Source organism: Neolamprologus multifasciatus, chromosome 3 (assembly GCF_963576455.1).
Source record: "Neolamprologus multifasciatus chromosome 3, fNeoMul1.2, whole genome shotgun sequence".
NCBI classification, from domain to species: Eukaryota; Metazoa; Chordata; class Actinopteri; order Cichliformes; family Cichlidae; genus Neolamprologus; species Neolamprologus multifasciatus.
This window is the reverse complement of record NC_140441.1, coordinates 9,314,018-9,337,242: the sequence shown is the minus strand read 5'-3', so window position 1 is coordinate 9,337,242 and position 23,225 is coordinate 9,314,018. Positions and strand designations below refer to the sequence as shown.

The window sequence follows — 23,225 nt, the reverse complement described above, 5'->3', positions numbered from 1 at the left end:
TCTATATCACAGCCAATGTGGCCACAAAAAAAAAGAAGATGAAATTCTGAGGCCACATCTGGAGCTCACGGGGTCCTGATGGAAGCAGCTTTCAGATACCTGAGAAACTTTCCTCATGTCTCTGTTTGCTTTTAGATGAAGTCCATCTACACTTACAAAGACTGTGAAACACTGTCAAACAGACTTCCTGAGTTACTGATTCCCACATAGATCACACTTGAACCTGAACAGGTGCTCCTATAAGATTTCAGACAGAGGAGTGAAAACAATTATCATGGAGCATTTGCAAAGAGAAACAGAAAGACGTGGAGCCGGGAAAATTATTTCCAAGGAAACAGCAAGAAATGCAGTCAAAGAGCCAAGAATGGGCCAAAGTCACACCTGAGACAAGTTTCTCCACACAGGATTAAAACAATCATCACCAACAAAGGCTCAAAGGATGCTCAAAGGATTAAAAACATTTTCAGTAAACGTGCTCGATACTTTTTCCTGTGACATTTCTTATCATTACAGATAATTTATGGACATCTATGGTTTGATTGCTTTGCATGTGTGGATTGGATGTTGTTACCAACACCTGGTGAAAATTTCAATCACAGTAATCAGCAGAGATTCCCACTGAAGCGTAAACTGGGAATGAGAAGTGAACCATCTTAATATTGCAGTAACACCAGAGTTAATCCTGTAGTTACCTGGATGAGACTAAATCCTGCTCCATAGTGCAGACCTCTGATCACTGAAGCAGAAAAAATACACACACATCACCTTCACTACACCCTCTCATCACCCCTCCATCCCCACTCCCACAGAGACATCAGACATTCATCATACAGAAACACTGGAGATGAAAAAGAAACAATAAATAACATAACAAGGCTACTAAGAATAGATTTAATATGATATAAAGGGAATAAACAAATGGTGCAAAGAAAATAGTAAATAGATGAAAAGTAAGATAAAATAAACAGACACAAACATTAAAATAACAAACTAAAAAGAAACGTGCAGCATGATAAATAAAAGTTAACAGTCTCCTGTTTGAGGACCTGAGGGCTCTGAAGTGCTCGTAGAATAAAAGTAAATCAGAAAGACAAGAAGGATCTGAACCGCTGAGTGTTAAAAACAATAAAATAATCTTAGAAATGACTCAAGTTTTGAAGCAGCTGCAGCAGTGACAAAGATTTCTTTGAAAAACTAGAAAAACAAGCATTTCAGTCCTTCAGGAGATGAAAACTAGAGTTTTAGTTAATTTAGTTTTAGAATATTTTTGACAAAAGTTTTAAATGTGAGTTCTGGATCAAATAAGACCTGAAGGCTCACGCAGGTTTAGTGGAAGAGTCTGAAGTCTGTTATGAAGTTTCTCTCTGAGCTTCAGAGCTGCTGATTAAACCTCAGTTTTGTCCTGAGTGAGTTGGAGGAAGTTTGCTGCCATCCAGGATTTAATATGTAAGATGCAGAGAGATCTGATTGGCTCTGTGTCATCAGGAGACACAGCAACATAAAGTTGTGTATCATCAGTGTACTAATGTGTACTGATTCTGTGTCTCCTGATGACATCACAAAGTTACAGCCTGTAAATGTTGAAAGCGCTGGTCCCAGATTTAACCTCTGTGGAGCACCATGGCTCAGTTTGTAGCTCCTGGATGAAGATTGATCAACACGTACAAAGAATCCTCCATCTGTGCAATTTAATCCAGTTAAAAACTCTCAGAGTCTCTATCAATGTCTCTAAACGTCTGCAGTGATCCACAGGATCAAAGCACTGAGATCAGGAGGAGCCGACACAGATCCAAGAGTTTCTCTGACACTTTGCTTTACATAAATATTTAACCAAAACTTATCAGATGGTGGAGCTGTTACCATCTGGGTAATGAAATGTAACTCAAACAGCTTCTGATATTAAACTAAAATGGTCCACACAGACCTGAGCACATTTAGTGTGAAACACACTGGTTTATATTCTGTTTGTTCTCCTCGTGATGTTACCCTCATACAACTATCTATCTATACGTATAAATATTTTATAGTTAAACATTTTTAATTGGGTTTAATGTGCTCTCTCTCTCTCTCTCTCTCTCCTGTCATCCTGTTTTCTTTCAGATCATCTCCTTCTTTGCTTCTTCATCAGGATCATTCTTCCTTTTTTTAGAGATCACGACAGCGACCACAACAATGATCACAGCAAGTAACAAACCAAAAGCTACCAGTCCACCATGATGTCTTCTACCAATTTCATCCTCCTTCCCTCCATCCTCTGTGTCTCCTCCTGTCTGACCTGCAGGTGAGAAACAGGTGTGAGGTGTCAGCTGTCAGGTAGGTGATGAGTGAAGAACAGAACAGAATCCATTTCCTCTTCAAACTGCTGTCAGACATTATCTACTGCACTCTGATCACATCACTCAGACCAGCTGCTTTCTACAAAGTCTCATCAACAACATCTTTAGAAACAAACATCAACAACCAGGAAGCAGCTTCACCTCTGATCACACACACACTCAACTCTACTCACTCACCTGGAGGATCAACAACACTCAGGTAGATGACACTGATGGACTTCCATGATCGTGTTTTTCTCACAAAGATACGACACTCGTATGTTCCAGCGTCATTAATCGTCGCATTATTCAGAATCAAAGACACGTCTCCATCCTTCATCTGTCTGTCCTGCAGATCCACCCGGTTCTTAAAAGATGGATGCTGGTCGTCAGGAACAGACAGATCGTCCCGGTACAAAAGAACATATTCTGACTCCAGATCAGCTCTGCTCCATTTTACTACTATGTTGTTGTTTGGAGCTCAACATGTCAGAATGACGTTGTGTCCAGACTCAGCTGTGACGTTTTTGTGGTCTGAAAAGGAAACACAGAGCAGAGAAGTTACAGATGAGAGTTTGATCTGTTCACTTCTACACCAGCCAATCAGCAAAGAGTTGTACACACTGGGTTCAGCACGTTAGGTTAAATGTTCATCTCACACACACACAATATGAACCTGCATCTGTGAAACAAACGGTGTCCTGATTGTTCTCACATTAAGAAATGAATCAACACAAAGTAGCACAAAATTGTAAAGTGGTACAAAAATGATTCATGGTCTTTAGAAATTAAATTAAACAAATAAAAACTCTGAGAACTTTTAATCAATGAATCAATAATAAACCTTTACAGCAGTTTGTCCATGTTTATCTGACACCACTTTAAATTTATTGCAGTAATAAAATCTCTTCTCTTCACAGCTTCATTATACAAACTGTTATGACAGAAGAGGTTTGGTGACAGGAGACCTGTGTGAGCAGCTGAAACTAAAGCAGCTCGAACATCTAACAGCGGGTAAGAAATAAATTGATAGGATTTTAAAATCAAACTCACCTGCACAGGTAAACCCCACGAAGGAGACAGACAGTAAAGTCCAGCAGAGCCACGGAGATGTTACAGCAAACATGTTTTATTAGGCACATTCAAAGTGCACGAGTGAATTAATGTGAGAGAGTGGAGCCGGCTGTTTTTGTTATTTCCTTTTGTCATGCTTCACGTCCGCGCTTGTTGAGTTGTTGTTGAGGCGGTGAGACTTGCCACCTTAAGTCTCATTTCCTCTGGAAGTGAGGTTTCAAACTCACTTTGAACTCACTTTAGTCAAGTTAGCACTTGCAACAGCGCACGCGTTGTGATTCACGGCTTCAGGCTTCAGGTTTCCTTATAGTGCCCGCTACAGCATTGTTTGATAGACATGAAGAAAATCTTTCTTTTATGTGAATTTAAGATTAGCAAAACAACAGTTAGCTAATAACATAATGAAAATCTAATATGTCAACAGTGAAATTTATTAAAGGTGCTTTTATTTCTGTTTTTATATTCAAATGTTGTTCTTTTAATATGCTGGCACCACTACATTTATCTGAAAGCTGACTTAGAAGAGTAAACTTTCAAGCTGTGATTAATTGAATGAAGACTGGACTGATATATGAAATATTCCCTTATTGTGAATCATTCCATATAATAACTGTTTGAACTCAGATTGAAAATAGACTTAAAAAGGCTGATTGTTGTAAATGAGTCTGACGGGTCACATTTACACAGCACGACTGTGGAAACTGAAAATCCTCATTCTCTCACCACACGCATACAGAGCAATCATTTCAGCACTCAGCAGCTTCCTGTTTGAAAATTATTTTAAAAGTTAGATTTTCACAGATTCTTCTTGAACGTCACCTGTAAAACACTCAGGATCCCTGTAGTTATATTTTTGTTTAATATGACATTTATACTTGTATTTCTTTTTGTTTTTAATTTCATAAATGAAGCTGCATGTGAGGCACGACCCCTAGTGACAACAGTGAACGCATCACTCTTTCACTCTCTCTCTAACAGCAGCTCTAGTTCACTGTGAATGGGGTGATGACGTCATTGCTGTAACGGGTTTGTCGATCTGAAGCTTTTGTATTTGCTTCAGTGAAGTTTATCACTGTAATCAGCATCAGCGTGTGTTACATGAACAGAGTGCTCAGTCAAAGCTTGTATGAGTCGTACATGCTGTCTGACATTTGAAGACTTTTCCTAAAGTGACCAAAATGACAGATTTACACATTTATATCGTTCTACAGATGTTCCAGATGTTTACACATTGAAGCTGCTCCTGGTCACTTTTACCTGTATTTGTTCAGACAGATGTTACATCTCAAATCAATGAAACGATGTTAGTTTTAGGGAAAACTGAGGTGACAGAAGTCAATGGAGATGGAGAGACAAAGATGATCCCATATCAGATATATGTCCTTTCCTCCCCCCCCTTTGAATAAGTACTTAAAGTAACTTTATATCAGGAAATTAACAGTAAACTGCTCTGATCCTTTGCTTCATGGCATGCTTTTGAAACACCTGATTGAGAACCTTCATACATGAACATAATATATTGATGTCACCTAAGAGAGCGGGTTGGCTACATAATATGTAAACATGGCAGAATAAAAAAACTATTCCCATTAGAGTGACAGAACCGTAGGAGTTTTTTTGTGTTCAGCTGACACTATCACTCACTTTTAGTAAACTGACTTAAAGTAAAATGACCTGGGTAAACTTTCTTTTTATTTTTTAACAGCCCTCTTTATGTTTAGCATCATTATTACATCCATACAATATTGATTGTAAATAAGGTTAGCACGTTGTTAAAGCAGGCGTCAAAAGGCGTCATACGTTTTGTTAATGAACTGAACTGAAAGTCACTGAAAGTCCCAGGGACTTTGGTGTGAGTATGTAGACGGGACTCCCGGCTACATACTCACACCAAAGTGACTTTGGTGACTTTGGCGACCAAAGTCCCCGGGAGTGACTTTCAGTTCTGTTCAGTTCAGTGAGTGGGACCGGGGACTTTCACCAAAGTCGGACACACCAAAGTCTTTGGTGTGAGTGACTTTCAGTTCTGTTTTATTTTCATGAAATCACAAAAACAGTGACCTCAAAGCATTTTGGGGTTTGGAAAGGCAGATTGAGTCAGATGGTTCATCACAGTCAAGTCCAGATTTGTTGCCTTTTTTTCTGTGCTTCCTGATTTTTGTGCTTCTTAGTTTAAAAGTGACTTTTGTATTTTTGAGACAGGAGGACAAAGACAGTCCTGCAGTCTGCCAAAGGACTGCAGCTCATAACTTTCCTGGAAGCTGAAAATCTTTATCCTCTTGGAGTGCTGCAAATAAAAACAAACATCATCTATTTGACAGCATTTATGGAAGCTATTGTGTTAATATATTGGACGACTGTAATGGAAGTTTAAATACTTTTTCTGACACTAAAGTTAAAGAGGAAAAACTCTTCTCTGTTGAAACCACTTCCTGGGTGACACTGAAACACTGACGTGTCTCCATGTTGTGTTGACTCCACCATCATAACTTTTCTTGTAGTTCTTTAGGTTTTCTGTTAGCAGCATAAAGAGATCACAGTCTTCAGCAGAACCAATAAAATGAAAATAAAGTGCAAATACAGAAGGTGTAAAGACATTTTTTTTTCTTTAACTGTGAGATTTACAGAATTCCTTTAAACTCTGAAAACTGTGACAAATGATCACAAGTCATTATCTTGTTATTATGTTATGTTGGATGACCTTTACAGTATATGATGGTTGGTTTTTGTTTGTTTTCTTTCACCACAATCCTCTCAAATTCAAAGTCTAAGCTTAATCCCATGAGTCAGACCAAGCAGAAGCCATGTTTCTGTTACTGTGGATAAATTAAACTAGTGTTTGACAAACAGGTTCAGGAAATCATTGTTAAAAATCCATGAATAAAAAAGGGTTAAACAAAATTCAGCTACTAGATAAAGTTGAAGCAAATCTTATTACAAATCTGTAATAAATTATTTGTAGACATTTGTTGTCTGCAGCAACATCCTGATGTTTTCTGCTGTAACTGTTCTCTGTGTAAAAACAAACTTCTACAATTAATCACGAAAAGTTGATTCTGTTCATCTGGACGTGGCGTTTTCAGTGGGACAAACGTTTTGTCACTCATCCAAGTGACTTCTTCAGTCTCAGCTGACTGCAGTCCATTTGAAGGAAGGAACAATGGGCTGGGAGGTCAGTTCCTTCATCATTAATATGCAAATTCCCATGGCCACTGATCAACAACCACTGATCAATGGCCATGAGTACCATTCACAGAGAGTTGGGGAATGGCTGCAATCACAGCATTGTAAGATGGTGACAGATGTCCCCTTAGGCCCCCTCCTCGATTCAGAGATGGTCTTTCCCTTTTCACGTAAATGGCCTCCGTGACTCCACGCTCAAACCAGCGTTCCTCCCTGTCCAGGATGTTACATCCTCATCATTGAAAGAGTGTCCACTGGCCTGTAGGTGTAAATAGACTGCAGAGTCCTGGCCTGACGAGGTAGCTCTTCTGTGTTGTGCCATCCGCAACAGTGGAGTTTACTGGTGTGAGTCCAGAGAGGGTCCCATCAGTAACATGGTTAACCTGACAGTCACTGGTAAGCTGAGTGTGTGGAGTTAGTGTTGATGAAGCTGTGTGTAAATGGATGAAATGCTGTAGTTTGTCTCTGTGTTGAGGTGGATCAGTGATCCTGCAGAGTCCTGTCCTCCCTGTGATGGAGGGAGATGACGTCACTCTGCTCTGTAAAACAAAGACCACTCCCTCCAACCTCCCAGCTGCTTTCTATAAAGATGGCTCCCTCATCAGGAAGCAGCCTACAGGTCACATGACCATCCAGCATGTTTCCAGGTCTGATGAAGGCCTCTACAAGTGTGACATCAGCGGTCATGGAGAGTCTCCATCCAGCTGGATCACTGTCACAGGTGAGGCTTCTGTTTCTTTTACAGACTTTAGATCCAAAGCAAATCACATGATCACTTTCTCTGTTATCATGTGTTGGATCATTCTGTGTTGTGGTTCTACTGGTTCTGCTGGTGAGACAATGTGTTCACATCGTGAATGTGGATCATTTTAGTTGAGCAGAATGAAGCTGCAGAAGATGACATATGGTGATGTTAAAATATCCAGTTGCCAAAAACAGATCCTCTAAAAAAGGAAAAGTTTAGGGTTTTTTCCTTTCCTTCTTTTCGTGCGTTTGTTTGACTGGAATCCCAGCACTGATAGATAGACCTGTGATGTCATAATCAGCTCACAGCATGAGAAACTGGAAGTGATGTAAAGTTTAGGTTTCTGCATTGTATGTTTATCATATAAGCTAAACAGTTCACCTTTTTTATTTAAGTGAAATGTTTAATTATGAGTGTTAAAGAAAACAATAAAATATGAATGTAAGTACATGACCTGTCTATTGGTTTTGTGTAGTTTGTGGGTATTTGTGGTACAATGTAACAAAATCTACATCCCACCTTATACTAATAGCACCACACTGAGGCATTGTAGACAGCATAAAACATGGAAGCCTGCATTCTCTCTGAAGGCCACCAGATAGTTGGGGAAAAAAACTCACTTTAAAAGCAGAAGCAAAGATGATTTCACACAAACTCACTTTTGACTGATTCCAGCTCAGATTATTCAGCTTCATTTCAGATTTACTCATGAAGCAACAGGAAACAACATTCAGGTTAAGAAACTTTATTTACAGAACAAAAACAGGCTGTACAGGTGAGAAAGGGCCTTGATGCATGTTCAATCATCCAGGTAAGTAAATCTCCGAAAGTTGATTCTGTTCACCTGGACGTGGTGTTTTCAGTGGGAGAAACGTTTCGTCACTCATCCAAGTGACTGCAGGTTTCCCCAACCTTATAAACAGGACATTTACAAGCTACGTCCAGACGAACAGAACCAACGTTTTGGGATTCAGGTCAGAAAGTTTTTTTTATAAAAGAAAAATCATCTATACAAAAACTCACTCATTTTTTCATCAATAATAACATAAAACAATAAAATCTGTACCAGGAATAATTTTAAAAGTGTATAAATAAACAGAAATAAATAAAAGCTCCGTGTAATTTAATATATACAAATATATATTATAGATGTCTCCTCTATTTAAACTACAGAAACAGTCTGAGGCTTCAGCTCAGCAGCAGCAGAGGTCACGAGCTAACAGCTACACTCACAGTAGAAACAGGACACGTCTGAAATTCAAGCAAACTAAAGAAAAAGAAGGAAATGTACGACATTAGTTCAATCTTCTTTTGGAATGAATCCATCTTTAAAGTTGTTCAACACAACGTGATGAAATCGTTCACAAAGACGCTGAACAACAAATCCAGGATGTCCTCGTCTGTCTCTGCTCTGAGAAGCTGGAACAGCAGCAGGAGACTCAGATCAGCTGGAAGCCCTCTGAGACAGTTCAAGGAGGCGAATCCTGAATCCTGACTCTGTTTTGTCTGTTGGACTGATGTCGATGTTTTGCACCAAACAAAAATAACATTTAAAAACTTGTGAAAATCTTATTTTCACATTTCAAACAGGCTGCTGTTCAGCTGGAGGCTGGTATGAACCCAGCTTCTGTGGTTTAAGTTTCCTGTAGATTAAAAAAACACCACCACCAACAACAGCAGCAACAATAACGCCAACTGGAAGACCAACTTTCTGTCCAAAAGATCCATCCTCCTTCCCTCCTGCTTCCTTCTCTTCTGCCTCCTTCCCTCCATCCTCCTTCCCTCCATCCTCTGTGTCTCCTCCTGTCTGACCTGCAGGTGAGAAACAGGTGTGAGGTGTCAGCTGTCAGGTAGGTGATGAGTGAAGAACAGAACAGAATCCATTTCCTCTTCAAACTGCTGTCAGACATTATCTACTGCACTCTGATCACATCACTCAGACCAGCTGCTTTCTACAAAGTCTCATCAACAACATCTTTAGAAACAAACATCAACAACCAGGAAGCAGCTTCACCTCCGATCACACACACACTCAACTCTACTCACTCACCTGGAGGATCAACAACACTCAGGGTGATGATGCATATGAGCATCTCTGGAGCATTATTTTGATTTGTGTAGACCCTACACTCATATGTTCCTCTATCAGATGTCGACACATCGTTCAGAATCAAAGACACGTCTCCATCCTTCATCTGTCTCTCCTGCAGATCCACCCGGTTCTTAAAAGATGGATGCTGCTTGGTGGTATCAAAGTGCTTTTGCCGATACAAAAGGACGTATTCCTCTCCCAGGTCAGCTCTTTTCCACTGTATGACTGTGATGTTCTTGTTTGGAGCTCGACATGTCAGAGTGACGTTCTGTCCAGACTTAGCTGTGATAGTTTTATGGTCTGAAAGAGGAAACAACACAAAGCAGAGAGGGTACAGAAGTCTGAGTATAACTGTTCACTTTTACAGCAGCCAATCACAGTGAGGAGCTACAGGCAGAGAAGTATACACACTGGGTCCAGCACATCAGGGTAAATGGTCAACAGACACACCACAGACACAAATACACACATACATGTTTATGCCAGTGTATCATTCAAAGTACAAAATATTCAAAATAAATATAAATAAAATAGACAGAATGGTCTTCTGTTTGGACACAGCTATGATGTTTTCCTGGACTGAAAGAGGAAACGACACAGATTAGAGAGGTTAAAGGTTTAAATGATGAATCAAAATTGTACATTTTTGAAGCCATCTGTGAAACACGATGGAGGCTCTGTTAGTTTTTGGAGTTGCGTGTCAGTCAGTGTTGTTGATCTTGTCTGAATGGATGAAATTATGAACACAGAGAAGTGCCATCCGATTTTGATCCACCATGAAAGAATCTGATCGGTAACATCATCATTTTTCAGGCAATGATCCTGATCTTAATAGAAAAACACACGAGGGGAGGCCGGTCTGTGACTGATACCCACACGGCTTCAGCATTAATGATCATTTCCATGTAAATGTGAAGCAGACAGTTTCTTCCTGCTCACTGGGACAGGAAGTACAACCCTTTTTTAAGACTAGCAGGAAAACCTCGGGCTCGTTTGTGACAGCGTTGCGTTTACTCGCTCCTTCTTTTGACGGATTTTCTCGTTTATAAAGTTTCGTTTTACCTCCGTCCTTAAAGAGATGGTAGAAACAACTTCCGAGCGCAAACTTTGCATTGTTAGAAAGTTTAACGAGGATATCCAGACGACTTAGAAGAAGTAGGACCGGGAGAGGACCAGGCCTCTGCTCTGCTTTAGAAGGTTCCGGAAAACCCCGCCCCCTTCTCTGACGTCAACCCCGCCTGTGCGCGACTCTTCAGAGTAAGTACAACACTGAGCGAACAGCAGCACAGATGTGGAGTTTGTTTCACACATTTGTGTCCTGCTCACAGTGACAGCAGGCTGCTATTAATCCAGTAGGAAATTTGCATTTAACACATTCAGTCAGTGAAGCAGCGAGCAGCCACCAGTCCAGCGCCCCGGGAGCAGTGTGTACAGACGGTACCTTACTCAGGGATACCTCGGGGTCGGTGAAGCCCCGACCTTCCGATAATAGCACAATCACCCCACTGATCCATCTCTGCCACCACAGTGTGTTGTCAGTGTGTAGCTACCGTGCAAAAAACAAAAAATCAGTTGAACTCACTCGAAGAGACAGCCGAGAGAAGGCAGGTGAAAATCACAGAGCAGCAGGCTGATGTCAGGTCCATTACTCGTAGTTCTGTGGGTGCTGAGATCGGAGTGTTTTTAAACTTCGCGGGAAAAGTTTCTGAAAATTTGACTGGAAAATTGTTGCCAATGGCGGAACTAGTCTACAGATCTGTTAAATGCTGCTGTTAAAATCCTTAAAACAATTCATATAAATGAACTTTGGCGGGGACCGCCCCAACCCTTCAGCCTATCAGATGCCATTACGTAATTTCCGGAATTTGCCAGATATCATCGCGGGAATTTAAACGAGACTTGTTTAAATAGGTCTATATATCTCTCATGAACGATATCCACTTATTTTGAGCCAGAAATAATATTTCTGTCACTAGAATGGAACTGCAATCAGTTATATTTGTTATTTGTTTATATATATATATATATATATATATATAGTCCATGATAGGGGCATAATGTGTGTCTGTTGGTGACCACACGGAGAGTGGCAGAGATTTTTTTTTTTTTACCCGAACAGTTGGTCGGGTAACAAATATATATATATATATATTTGTTATATATATATATATATATATATATATATATATATATATATGGGTAAAAGTGTCATTAATATTAAAATGTCCTTTTAAAATGAGATGTGGCCAAGAAGTTTGAAGAAATATAACATCACAGTTGTATGAGGATATTTAAGTCACCACAAAGGACTGAATTAATTACAATGTGGTACAATTACACAGTGTCAACAAGATACTTCAACAACAGCTCATTTCTTCATTTTATTTATAACTCATTCATAAATCCTGTTCACTACAGTCTGTTTAACAATATAACTATTAGAGTAAAAACACAGAAACATCAGAAATCACTGTTTGGTCCAACACACACGTTTCTGGATTTCTGATGAACCCTTTCAGTCTAAATGTTCATTCTAATATAGATCCTCAGTTTGAATCAGTGAAGTAGAACACGAGCAGAGGAAAACAACAGGAAACAGAGGAAAACAAAGATGTTTTATATGTACAGTCAGGGTTAAAGTGGATTCAGCAGGTGGGGAACCTTAAAAGTGTTTGTAGTGGCTCAGCACAGGAAAATAATCAGAGTCGTTTCTAATGTGAGCTTCAGGTTTTCAGTGTCCAGGCTGTGATCAGCTGACCTGCTGCTCTTTGTGGATGTACACAACTGAATTCAACCAGATGTGAGCAGATGTTTCACGAGCTATCCTTCCATAGTGTCTTCACACAGTGTTGTTTATAGTGTGTTTGTACCAGACAGCAAACAGGTGGAGTAAAAGTAGAATTCAGTGAATGAATCCAAGCATCGTGTAAATGAATCTCAGCTACAACATTGACCCTGAGCTCCACAGGACTGATGTGTGAAGCTCATTTCTCACCACAGTGTGTAACGTTAGAAAGAGTCTTGGTTTTGGACCTTGTAGTAAAATGTGAGCTGCTGAAAACTGCTGCCAGTTTCTACGAAAGATGTTTGTGATGCTACGACTCTTCTTTATATCACATGTGTGGCAGCACTGCTAACAGCTGTTCTACCTGCAAAAACCTGCACTGGTTTATTTATCTTTCTGTGTTTCATGTGCAGCGAGCGATCAGCTGCAGTCTGCTCAGCAGTGAGAAAAGAAGACGTCAGTGATGGACGGATCATCGTCAAAGAGAAGAAAAACAAAGACGAGAGGTTCAGCTGCTCTTCTTTTACTACAAACATCATAAATCCCTGAACATAATCCCCCTGTGCACAGGTGGGTTTAGACAGGGGCCAGTAGAGAACGATGTAGAGAGAGAGGATGGAGATGATGAGGAGCAGGATGACAGAGAGACAGAGGAGTTAGTTGGAGAGGATGCAGAGAGGGACAGTCCTGAGAGTGAGGAGGAAGACGAGCTGTGAGGGAGAGGAAGAGGGACAACCAGCGGTTTGTGATGTTGAACAGACCTGTGTGTCTGAGAGTGTCGCGTCATTACAATTCATACAGTCATTGTAACTGACAGTAATGAACAATAATGACAGAATAAAGTAAGAAGTTAACACTGATCAGTTATTGTCCTCAGTTACAGCCTCATGTTTACTCTGCATTCATCTCTTATCAGACGTACAAAGATGATCCACCAGTGCTGCCCAGTTTGAGGACATTTCCAGTCACATTAATGGGGGACAGGAGACGCAGCTTCCATCAAAGCTGGTATGAAAGTCATCGTTGGATTCTCTGTAATTATGGACTCTGCCTGTTTCAGGCCACCAAATATGTCAGACGTGGATTTTAAACATTGTGATCTTTATAATAAATGAGTGAAAATAACTTAACTTAATATATTAAACATTTAAATATTGCCCTCTTTAAATATTAGCCTGCGGTTAGTTTGGTCTGGATCTGCCACTGCCCCGTGATAATCGAGGAATACTCTACAGCAATACTGAGACTGAAGTAAAAGTATAAGGAAGAGGAAAGACATCACACGAGCAGCTTCCTCTTTGTATATAATCTGTGTGAGGATGGAGGGATTTTCCTCATCGTCACTCTGCAGGAAGTGTCAGGAGACAGTCTGTTTCATGATTTTATGTTTTTAATCTTGTTGTTAAAAAGTGTCAGACACAAAGCTGCACGTCTCTGTGGATGTTTTGATCTTAAACTTCGTCATTTACTACAAATGCATCAGCAGAAAAGTTCAGTTACTTCATCCAAACTGTGAAAATGCATCAAAATCAACAATGAAACGATGGAGCTGACCAGTTTAAATTAATATGATGTAAATAAATAAGTCTGACTCCATCAGTACATTCATTCATGCAGACTGTGTGAACATGTTGATCTTTGTTGTGATGAATTAGCAACAGGAAAACATGAAGTGTCCACTCACAGATTTTAGACTTTTATTTTGAAATCAGTTTCTTTCATAAATTTGCTGTATATAAACAGAACAGAGAGGCTCATAGAATTTTAACACAGTGTTATAGACTCACTCTGTGTTTACTAATTAGAGCCAAAAATAATAATTTGTGCGTATATTCTCCTCCTGTGTGTTTGTGTGTGCAGAGTTTCTACCAGAGCCAAATGTCATCGACTCCTCACTGAAGTCGTCCACCAGTCCAACCACTGGGATCCAGCTGCTGCTCTCTAACTGGTCCACACAGCAGCTCAGACCTGACACATTCACTGTAAACACACTGGTTTATATTCTGTTTGTTCTCCTCATGAAGGAAACCTCACACAACCACTGAGGCCAGAAAGTTCAAGTGGAGAGTTTTTTGTTTTTTTTCTTTTATAAAGAAGCTCGAGAAAACAGGCCTTTCAGAATAAAAGTGTGACCAAGACAACATATATACATCAACAATAATATATGTTATGTAACTAAAAAGTCAACCTCTGAGGGGAGAAAGTTCAAGTGGAAAGTTATTATTATTTTCTTTTATAAAGAAGCTGGAAAAATTTAACTTTCTTAAACTTTTTATATTCAAAAAGAACATTTTCTTCACCAAAGCTTTCAGAATAAAAGCATGACCAAGACATCATTTATACATAAACAATAATAAATCTTATGTGACTAAAAAGTAGATGTAATCCATGTTTTCGTGTCTTCAGTAACTTTGCTGTTATTTATGTTATTTCTAAGTGTGCTGTTGTCTCCACAGCAGTGATCTGGTTTCTCTGCAGGTTCAATAAACTTTGGTCTCACTTGATCTTCTCGTGTGCTTCTGTGGGTTTCACAAAGACGTCTGATGGAAACGTTGAGTTGTTGTGGTGAACACAAACACACTTCAGTCACCTTCAGAGCAGATAACGAACTTAATGTGAGCCACAGACGTAAAGCAGCAGGAACACTTTCACACATGAATCTTAGTTACTGTGCAGTTTGATGTCTGTGACATCTGTCTTCATCCAGTCTGAGAGAATCTGCAGACAGACGACCATTTTCAGAAAGCTCATCAGTAAAGTAAAGAAAAAAAAATAAAGGCTCGTAGAGCTGAGAGTCATATCTGAAGCGCTCACAGCACGTTTTCATACAGTAAGAGTAAAATAAAGCATGATGCAGATTTATAAAGTGACTCAGAGCAGACGACCACATGAAGAAAAATGTATTTTAATGTGTTTATTTAAATTTTAGAGAAGAATGAATCATTGATTATGAATGGGATGTTCACAGCTGTCTGTGTCACTGTGAGATAACATTAACATTTTTCATGTGGAGCAACAGCAGATACAATTGTAAGGTAAATATATGTATTGATGGACTTTGAATTAATACAATATGAATTCATACTTTAAAGAGAAATCGTTATAATAATAGACACCATCTGAAGGCACATTTACAGTAAAAACATTAGAATCAGAAAGTCCTGAAAACTGCATGAACTGAGTCAACAAGCCTGAAAGTTTGTGATAAAAACAGAATGAAAAATAAACAGGATTCTTGCTCATACAAATATATTGAATACAGTGTGCAATAACAAAGTTAAGAAGTGCGTGGAGTGCTTAAAGCTTAATATAATAAACTTTAGAAGCTTCTGTAATATAAACATGAGTGTTTTATCTGTTTAAAGTCAAGCAGCAGGTAGTTTGATATTAAAAGTAAAGTTAAAGAGACGTTAGATCAGCAGGAGGTCGAGAGCAGGAAGTAGCTACAGCTCACAGTATAAAGACAAGTTTAGTCTGCTAAACTAAACTTATGAAGACTTCAGCTGGTGTTCATGGAGGTTGATGAACAGACAGTAAGGAGCTAAAGGCACAACTTTCACTTTGGGACAGTTTTCTACTTCTTAAAAGCTCTAATGGACATTTAAACATGAAATATGAAAATATCTGCTGGTCTGTTTGTTGAGGTTTAACACCAAAGAAAAAGAACATTTAAAATTTTCATAAAACCGTTCTTTTGGCACTTCGTGAAGGCACATGTGACATTTCAGTCTGCTCCTGTTTCACTTACATATAAACTGATTTTAATGTCCTGAAGAACAAAAAAAAATTGGTTTGGAATAAATAAATGTTTAGTCTAATTTCAGACACTTAACATCAAACTTTGGATGTCGTGGGAATTAATTTTAGGATATCCTCAAATGTGTTTACCCAGAATGCTCAGAGTCCCCTCTGAGAAGCTGGAAGAGAAGCAATAATAAAAGGTCTAGTTATTCAAAAAGGCTCAGGTGGAGGCTGGTATGAATTCTGCTGAACTCTTCTGTAGATCAAAAAACAAACAAACACAGCAGCAACAACAACAAGTCCAACTGGAAGACCAACTTTCAGCCCAATAGATCTATCCTTTTCCCGCTCTGTGTCTTCTGGCTGACCTGCAGGTGAGAAACAGTTGTGAGGTCATCAACAACATCTTTAGAAACAAACATCAACAACCAGGAAGCAGCTTCACCTCTGATCACACACACACTCAGCTCTACTCACTCACCTGGAGGATCAACAACACTCAGGTAGATGATACTGATGGGCGGAGTCTTGAGGTTAGCTCTCTTCCCACGGTTTGTTCTTCTTTGGAAGGCACGACATTCATATGTTCCACTATCAGCAGTCGTCACATCCTTCAGAATCAAAGACACGTCTCCATCTTTCATCTTTCGGTCCTCCAGATCCACCCGGTTCTTAAAAGATGGATGCTGCTTGTCTGATTCGACATGGCCATCTTGATACAGAAGGACATATTCATCTCCCAGGTCAGCTCTGCTCCACTTTACAGCTGTGATGTTGTTGTTTGGAGCTCGACATGTCAGAGTGACGTTCTTCTGTCCAGACTTAGCTGTGATGTTTTTCTGAACTGAAAGAGGAACCAACACAGAGCAGAGAGGTTAAAGGGATGGAATTTCCTTCATCATCAAAGCACAAGGTGCAGTAGTCATGGCAACAACACGTATGATTTAGTGTTATTAACTATAATAATAGCAGCAGGTATAAACGACACTATGTCTCCTTTGGTCTTCACTGCAGGCACTTTATACCAACCTTTGATGGATTAAATAAAAAAAGTCAATTTTTTTTAAACATACCTTCAAATATTTTCTTTTTTTTATTCCATTTTAAAATTCTTTGTAAAGATGTGTTTGAAATCTGTAATGTTCTTTCTGCATATTTGTCACATTTAAATGACTCAGATCAACCCAATTTTAATATGATTTTAAACTGCTCACACACACACTGAACTCACTCACCTGAAGGATCAACAACTCTCAGGTAGATGATGCTGATGGGGTCAATAGTTTGATGAGCTCTCTTCCCGCGATTTGTTCCCTCCATGAAGACACGACACTCATATGTTCCAGTGTCATTAATCATCGCATCCTTCAAAATCACAGACACGTCTCCAGCCTTCATCTGTCTGTCCTGCAGATCCACCCGGTTCTTAAAAGATGGATGCTGGTCATCTGGATCAAAATGGTTATTGCGATATACAAAGACTTCTCCCAGGTCAGGTCTTCTCCACTCTACAACTATGAGGTTGTTGTTTGGAGCTCGACATGTCAGAGTGACATCCTGTCCAGACTGAGCCGTGATAGTTTCTTGGTCTGAAAGATGAAACAACAGCAGAGGAAACAGTCACTTCTACATCAGCCAATCAGAATTAGGAACAGACACAACTGCTCTCTGGTTTATGCTGGTTGAATCACACAAACATGACCACAGACCTGTTAAAATCTGCTAAGGAACCACAGAATTCAGAGTAACAAAGCAATAAAGCAACAAAACAACTTGTGTTTAGCTCCCAGTGTCATAAATAAAACAAAAACACAATCTGAAAAGATTTAGGAAGCTATTTTTTGCAAACACCTTTGAACAACTGCTTATTTGTTGTCTTTGTTCTTGTCCTCAGAAATATGTAATGTTTGCGAGGTTATTAAGTAGAACAGAACAGGGACAAAACTTGCACCACCTAAAGTGTGGTAAACTTTACAGAAACCAGCGTTGCTATGCTACTGCATCCAAGGTAACCCTGTGTTTTAACTCTGCAGGTGCTGGGGGAGGGGGCTTAACGTTGTTTTGTTTTCTTCTAGTGGGCAGCGTGAGCGCGCTTGTCCTGCTGTTTTCGTTGTGTTTATGCAAATGTGTTCGTCCGCGTGCACGACTCCGTTCAAATGGGAGGGGGAGGGCTGTATGTACTTCTACCTCCAACAGACTGTCGGTTCTGTAATCGGATCGACAGGGACCGCCCTTCGTTCCGGTCTCTGAAATCGCTTCGTGGCGTCTGTCGGTGACGTTCGGTTGTGTTATCGTTAATGGACGATAAAACAGCTTTCTTAAAAGCTTTAAACGAGAATGTTCCGCACCCGAAGACGACGTGGGTCTGGCTGTGGATATCGGAGCTATTTTTTTATACTCAGTACTCAGCGTCGACAAAACGGAGTATGTCAGCTGCTTTCAACCGCTTAATGTTTAACACCGTGCGGGATCAGGCACAAATGAGCTGCTTTTACTGTTTAAAGTCTCTGCATGTCGGGGTAAGTAAAACACGGAGCACAGACACCTAGTTATAAAGAGGCCACGTCTGGTTACAGTTCGCAAACATGTCTGCTGCCCTGGTTGGTGTCGCTCTTTCAGTTGTGTGTGAGCTTCTTTGTGGGGGGAAAATGGTGTAGGTGGTGCTGAGTTGTGCGACACGACGAGAAGCACACACCGAGGAATTGGACTCAGTTTAATGCAGTTTATTTTACATATAATGTAACAGTGCGTGGGGATTTGATCTAGTGATTTGGAAAGGTAAAGAAAACGTATTATATTTTTTTTAAAGGAGGTCAACGCAAGTTGTCTAAAACACCGCCATGACAATCTTATGAAGAACTAACGTCACCCACATCGTGCTGCATAAGAACGATCAAGGACAAGAAATAAAAGTAACCCTCCTCAGACAACCGCGGAATTATTATGAGGTCTACCTTACACTAAAAAGCACATTTTGCATTTTATTATGGGCAACTCTTTTTTTCTAAATAATTCCACATGCTTTTTGGCCCCGAGTAGAGCCCCAAGAAGCACTTCCTGTCATTCACTGCTGACAGTTGGTGTTCACTTCTATATCTGCGTGTGGAGTCGCTGATTTAGTGGACCGTTCGAGTTTTTAGATTGCGCACAGCGTTGAAGAGTTACGGTAGTGTCAGTGTTGTAGCGAGCTTTCAGACCCCTAGCGGGCATTTTTGAATATGCTATGGCTCATGCTGCGGTTTACGTCTGCGTTTGTCTTCTGCTGTCTGCAGCTTCAGGTGAGCTTCAGCTATCACAGTGTTTTCACACTAGCGGCGTTTACTCCGTTTAAATTGAACTTCGCTTCGTTTACCTCCACGATTGGGTCGCTTGTGGAGATCGCACTCAGGTGCAACACTGGGTAGTGTCACCCAACGTCGAAAGGGGGTTTAAATAAGCCGTACTAATAGCACTCTTCAGATCTTACAAAGCTTTCACATTTTAGTAAGGATTTCCGTGGAGAGGAGCAACAAGAGTTTGATTTAATTTGATGCCCTGCTTTTTTCGGGGCTTTTAAGAAGCCATTCGCCGAGCCTCGTCTCATTTCCGAGAGCAAAACAAAAAACAATGTTATAGCTGTGAGAGAGCTTTAAGTTTTCTCAAGGGGACCCCCCCCCCTCCAGAGGACACCTTTGTTATTTGTAGTATTGTGTTCTCGTTTTAAATGCTAACGTTAGCATCAGCTGTGAGCGTCCATCGCCTTACAGCCGATGCTAACGTTAGCATCAGCTGTGAGCGTCCATCGCCTTAAAGCCACTAGCCATCACCGTGTATCTGCTATTTGCTATGCTGGTAAAATGCCAACAAAGCATCAGAAGGCAGAGCCGCGAGCCAGCGCTTACTATACAATAGAGCGAAGCCCTCGGTTTATCTCTTGACACTTTCTCTATCGAGCAGCCGAGCTCAGCTTGTTGTTAGCTATGTCAAGCTAGCAACAAGCTACTGTCGACTACCTAGACAGTCAGGGTTTTAGTTTCTTAAATTTGTGGCGTGTATTTACAATGTCAAAAATGGCTCTAAAATAATTGAACAGTTGTCTCACCCGCAGCCGGAAACGAGATAAAGCAGAAAATCATGACCGAGCGAAGCAATGTAATTCTCCCTCGACACATCTTGCTGTGTTGATGGGTCCTGCAACACTGACACGCCGACGCGTGTGTCAAGCTCGCCTAGTGTTGCTCCAGTCACGTGATTGATACAGCTGCTGTTGCGCTCTGCTGTTGCGCTCGTTGCCAACGCGCCAAACTGTGTTTAAAAGGTACCGCATCCGCATCTAACAACGAAATGAGTCGCCACCAAAAAAAAACCTCACAAAATTACTCTCGCAAAGATAATAAAAAAAAAAAAACATCTCTCCATAACAAAATGGAGCCCGAAAGAAAAAGAAATGTTTCTGCTGTGTGGGATCATTTTGATCTTTTAACTACAAATAAGGTATCTGTTTGTTTCAGTGTAATCTATCAGAATAGGAAAAACAGCAATGTGACTTGAAGTGTAAATTATTTATTTCATTTTATGCAGGTTAAATGTTGCATCTGTTCTGCATTTCTTACACAAACAAAAGCACCTCCTCAGTGTTTAGGCATTACAGAGCCAAACATGAAAATGAGGAGACAAACACACCGAGAATGAACACAGGTCGACCTATATAGACACTGAACAGCTTTATTATCTAACTAACCCCCCTAACCCTAACCCTTTTTTTTTTTTTATTAATATGCGTTTTATTATTTTGAAATCAAGCATCTATGAAGATTGTTCTGAATCAGGCAGTCCTGAGTTTTATTATAAAGGACTGCCAACCCCTTAGTATTGTGGAGAGTGTCAGAGAGAAACATTCCAAGATCAGAGGATCCTTTAACGTACTGAGGGAACAGGAAGACATCTTATCTGAACCAAGGCAAAATTTTCTCTGCCTTGTATGTGAATAAATCGTCTGCTAAATTAGAACAGGTTACTGTGTAAAATGTGTCGGGCATGCTGCTTGTTATAAATATCAATTAAATTTAAGAGTTTACAATAACAAGGAACATGCACAACACAATATTCTTCTTATATTTATGTTTTTACACATTTCTGTTTATTCATGTATGAAGACATGTTTTATGAGTGCTTTGTCTTTTACCTAGTAGCTCATTAATTAATCACTGTGTAACTCTCTAAAGTTTGTCACAGTTATATTCGTCCTTCTCCCACTGTTATCCTTTGCCTCTTAAGCACCTACTCGGGGCCAGCTTGCCATGGCTCACAGCAGTTTTCAGGGTTTTCTATTAAGTCATAGTACCTTGTACCTGGTTCTTTTTTAGTACCTTCTCCAGCCGGGGTTCCAAGTAATCTGAAACAATCCGAAAATGTGACATCAACGGGTTGCATGGCATCGATCAACTTGTCAGTGGCATCACTCGACGAGTCACGAGAGTGTCTTGTTCATGAAAATCAAAACTGCCATTTTGAAACCTGGAAACAAGAGAAAGTGCTCCAAAAAACAGCACTGTGGTCTCAAAGTCTTCCATAAAGCCACAGACTGAGCAGCAGGTATATCGTCACCTCAGCGTCCATGTTTGTTGTGTTCGTCACGGGAAGCATGGCCACATTGCTACAACGAACCCACGCACATTAGGTGGAACTCGATTGTAATCGAAAATCAGAATCAAAATATTTTATTAATCTATAAGGAAGTTATATAATTACAGCTGCTCAAAGACAGTAACAATAACAGACTGAACTAAATTCAATACAATAAATTACAAAGTTACTAAATAAAAGAAAAAGCTCTATTATGTACAAATGGCTCAATAATAAATATTTAGACTATTACAGAGGTTAAATATGTATAATTGACATTTTTCACTATAAACTTTCTCTGTATTGGGTGTGCAAAAGGGTGTACAATTGCACTGTATGGTGTGCATTAGATGGACCCTAACCCCCAGACGATGGCACTGACCCCCCTCTTGCCCTGTGGTAGCTGAGACAGACATCCTACTATTGGAGATATAGTAGGATGTTTTTAGAGTTATTTGCAATATGGGTATATACTAACTAGTATGTTTGTAATTATACATAATATATTTTATTTTTTAAAAGCATCTATTTCTTATCTCTTTAATGTCTGTTGTGTTTGACAGGACACTCAAGGCTAAAATGGTTTAAAACAGGGGTCGGCAACCCTGGGCACGGCACGCGGAGCGTTAACTGATGGCACGACACGCAGTGAATTAATCTGAGAAGGTGCATTAAAAAATAAATGGCCACGCTAGCGGTGCACATCGTAAATTAGCTCGCGTAGATATATTAGTTGTGCCGCTTCTTAATGACGGTATCTTAGCTAACAACCCCAACTACCAGATTCAACTTGTAATTGCTTCTACAGTTTTCTTTCACTCATTACAGTTTCTTTCATTACAGTTCCTGTAATGACCATTAAAACCTTCATAAAGCTCCTGATCCACAAACTCTGACCTGAAGAAAAGTGAACTTTGTAGCTGCTCCATTCACCACCGTTTGTTTTACACACTTTGACTGTTGCCCGTTAATCTGAGACGCCACTTACTTTAAAATACTGACATGATCCAACATGGTGATTCACTGATGTCTCATTTTGTTGAACCTGTTTTCTCGACTTCTGTCTTCATTGCCCTTCCTGAGTTCACATCTCCGGTGGGGCAAAGATACAAGGAGAAGAGTACCATGGGTCTCTAGAAATACTCAGATCTCTGCTTAAGTGACTACATGTCTCTGTTTGTAGCTTCTCTTAATTATCGCTGCTGTAAAAATGAGTAACTGCACTTTGACCTTCATAGCCTCTCTGCTGTGTTTCTTTCACTCTTTCAGACTAGAAAGTCGTCCCAGCTGAGTCTGCACAGGACGTCTTTCTGACATGTCGAGCTCCAAACAACAACTTCATAGTTATAGAGTGAAGAAGAGCTGACCTGGAAGATGAACGTGTCCTTTAGTACTGAGACAAGCAGTTTGATCCAGATGACCAGCATCCATCTTTTAAGAACCAGGTGGATCTGCAGGACAGACAGATGAAGGATGGAGACATGTCTTTGATTCTGAAGAATGTGACAGCTGATGATAATGGAACATACGAGTGTCGTGTCTTCATGAGAGAAATACGCTCATGGAAACCCATCAGCATCGTCTACCTGAGTGTTGTTCCTCCAGGTGAGTGAGTAGAGTTGAGTGTGTGTGTGATCAGAGGTGAAGCTGCTTCCTAGTTGTTGATGTTTGTTTCTAAAGATGTTA

At 40.0% G+C, this 23,225-nt stretch overlaps 4 protein-coding genes across 12 annotated transcripts in view; 3 read left to right on the top strand and 1 right to left on the bottom strand.

Annotated features, from left to right (window-relative positions):
• The window catches only part of LOC146521480 (uncharacterized), a 172,611-nt gene that overhangs the window by 125,002 nt on the left and 24,384 nt on the right, over positions 1–23,225 (top strand). For 3 of the 6 annotated variants that reach the window (XR_014873372.1, XR_014873363.1, XR_014873370.1), the window contains 2 exons: positions 13,111–13,202; positions 14,055–14,240. The gene's annotated coding sequence lies outside the window, so the exon portion shown is untranslated. Of the gene's footprint in view, positions 1–10,548; positions 10,667–12,607; positions 12,701–13,110; positions 13,203–14,054; positions 14,377–14,570; positions 14,697–23,225 lie in introns of those variants that run through there. The other 3 variants (XR_014873374.1, XR_014873366.1, XR_014873364.1) reach the window with 3 other exon arrangements.
• Positions 441–20,126, bottom strand: LOC146521483 (ICOS ligand-like). 4 transcript variants are annotated; one of them, XM_085155105.1, is made up of 4 exons: positions 20,017–20,126; positions 17,171–17,524; positions 16,417–16,779; positions 441–2,275 (listed from the first exon to the last, which is right to left on the bottom strand). In XM_085155105.1, exons 1-4 carry the CDS (start codon positions 20,084–20,086, stop codon positions 2,097–2,099), a joined length of 966 nt encoding a protein of 321 aa, XP_085011231.1. In that variant the 5' UTR covers positions 20,087–20,126; the 3' UTR covers positions 441–2,096. The 4 variants fall into 4 exon arrangements, with proteins under 4 accessions (XP_085011231.1, XP_085011230.1, XP_085011232.1 ...); XM_085155104.1 differs by lacking the exon at positions 441–2,275 and adding an exon at positions 8,047–9,129; XM_085155106.1 differs by lacking the exon at positions 441–2,275 and adding an exon at positions 14,027–16,303.
• Positions 18,332–23,225, top strand: part of LOC146521478 (V-set domain containing T-cell activation inhibitor 1-like) — a 71,438-nt gene continuing 66,544 nt past the window's right edge. The window contains exon 1 of the mRNA XM_085155256.1: positions 18,332–18,454. The gene's annotated coding sequence lies outside the window, so the exon portion shown is untranslated. The remainder of the gene's footprint in view (positions 18,455–23,225) is intronic.
• The window catches only part of LOC146521475 (butyrophilin subfamily 2 member A1-like), a 98,401-nt gene continuing 95,905 nt past the window's right edge, over positions 20,730–23,225 (top strand). The window contains exon 1 of the mRNA XM_085155239.1: positions 20,730–23,144. Within this exon, the coding sequence (XP_085011365.1) occupies positions 23,006–23,144 (139 nt within the window). The 5' untranslated portion in view covers positions 20,730–23,005. The remainder of the gene's footprint in view (positions 23,145–23,225) is intronic.

Coding starts and splice junctions, on each gene's coding strand:
- LOC146521483 (XM_085155104.1), bottom strand. CDS start 20,086: ATGTGTCGAGGGAGAATTACATTGCTTCGCTCGGTCATGATTTTCTGC. Junction 16,780..17,170: donor GAGAGTTGTTGATCCTTCAG/GTGAGTGAGTTC, acceptor TTCCTCTTTCAG/TTCAGAAAAACATCACAGCT. Junction 9,130..16,416: donor GAGTGTTGTTGATCCTCCAG/GTGAGTGAGTAG, acceptor TCTCACCTGCAG/GTCAGACAGGAGGAGACACA.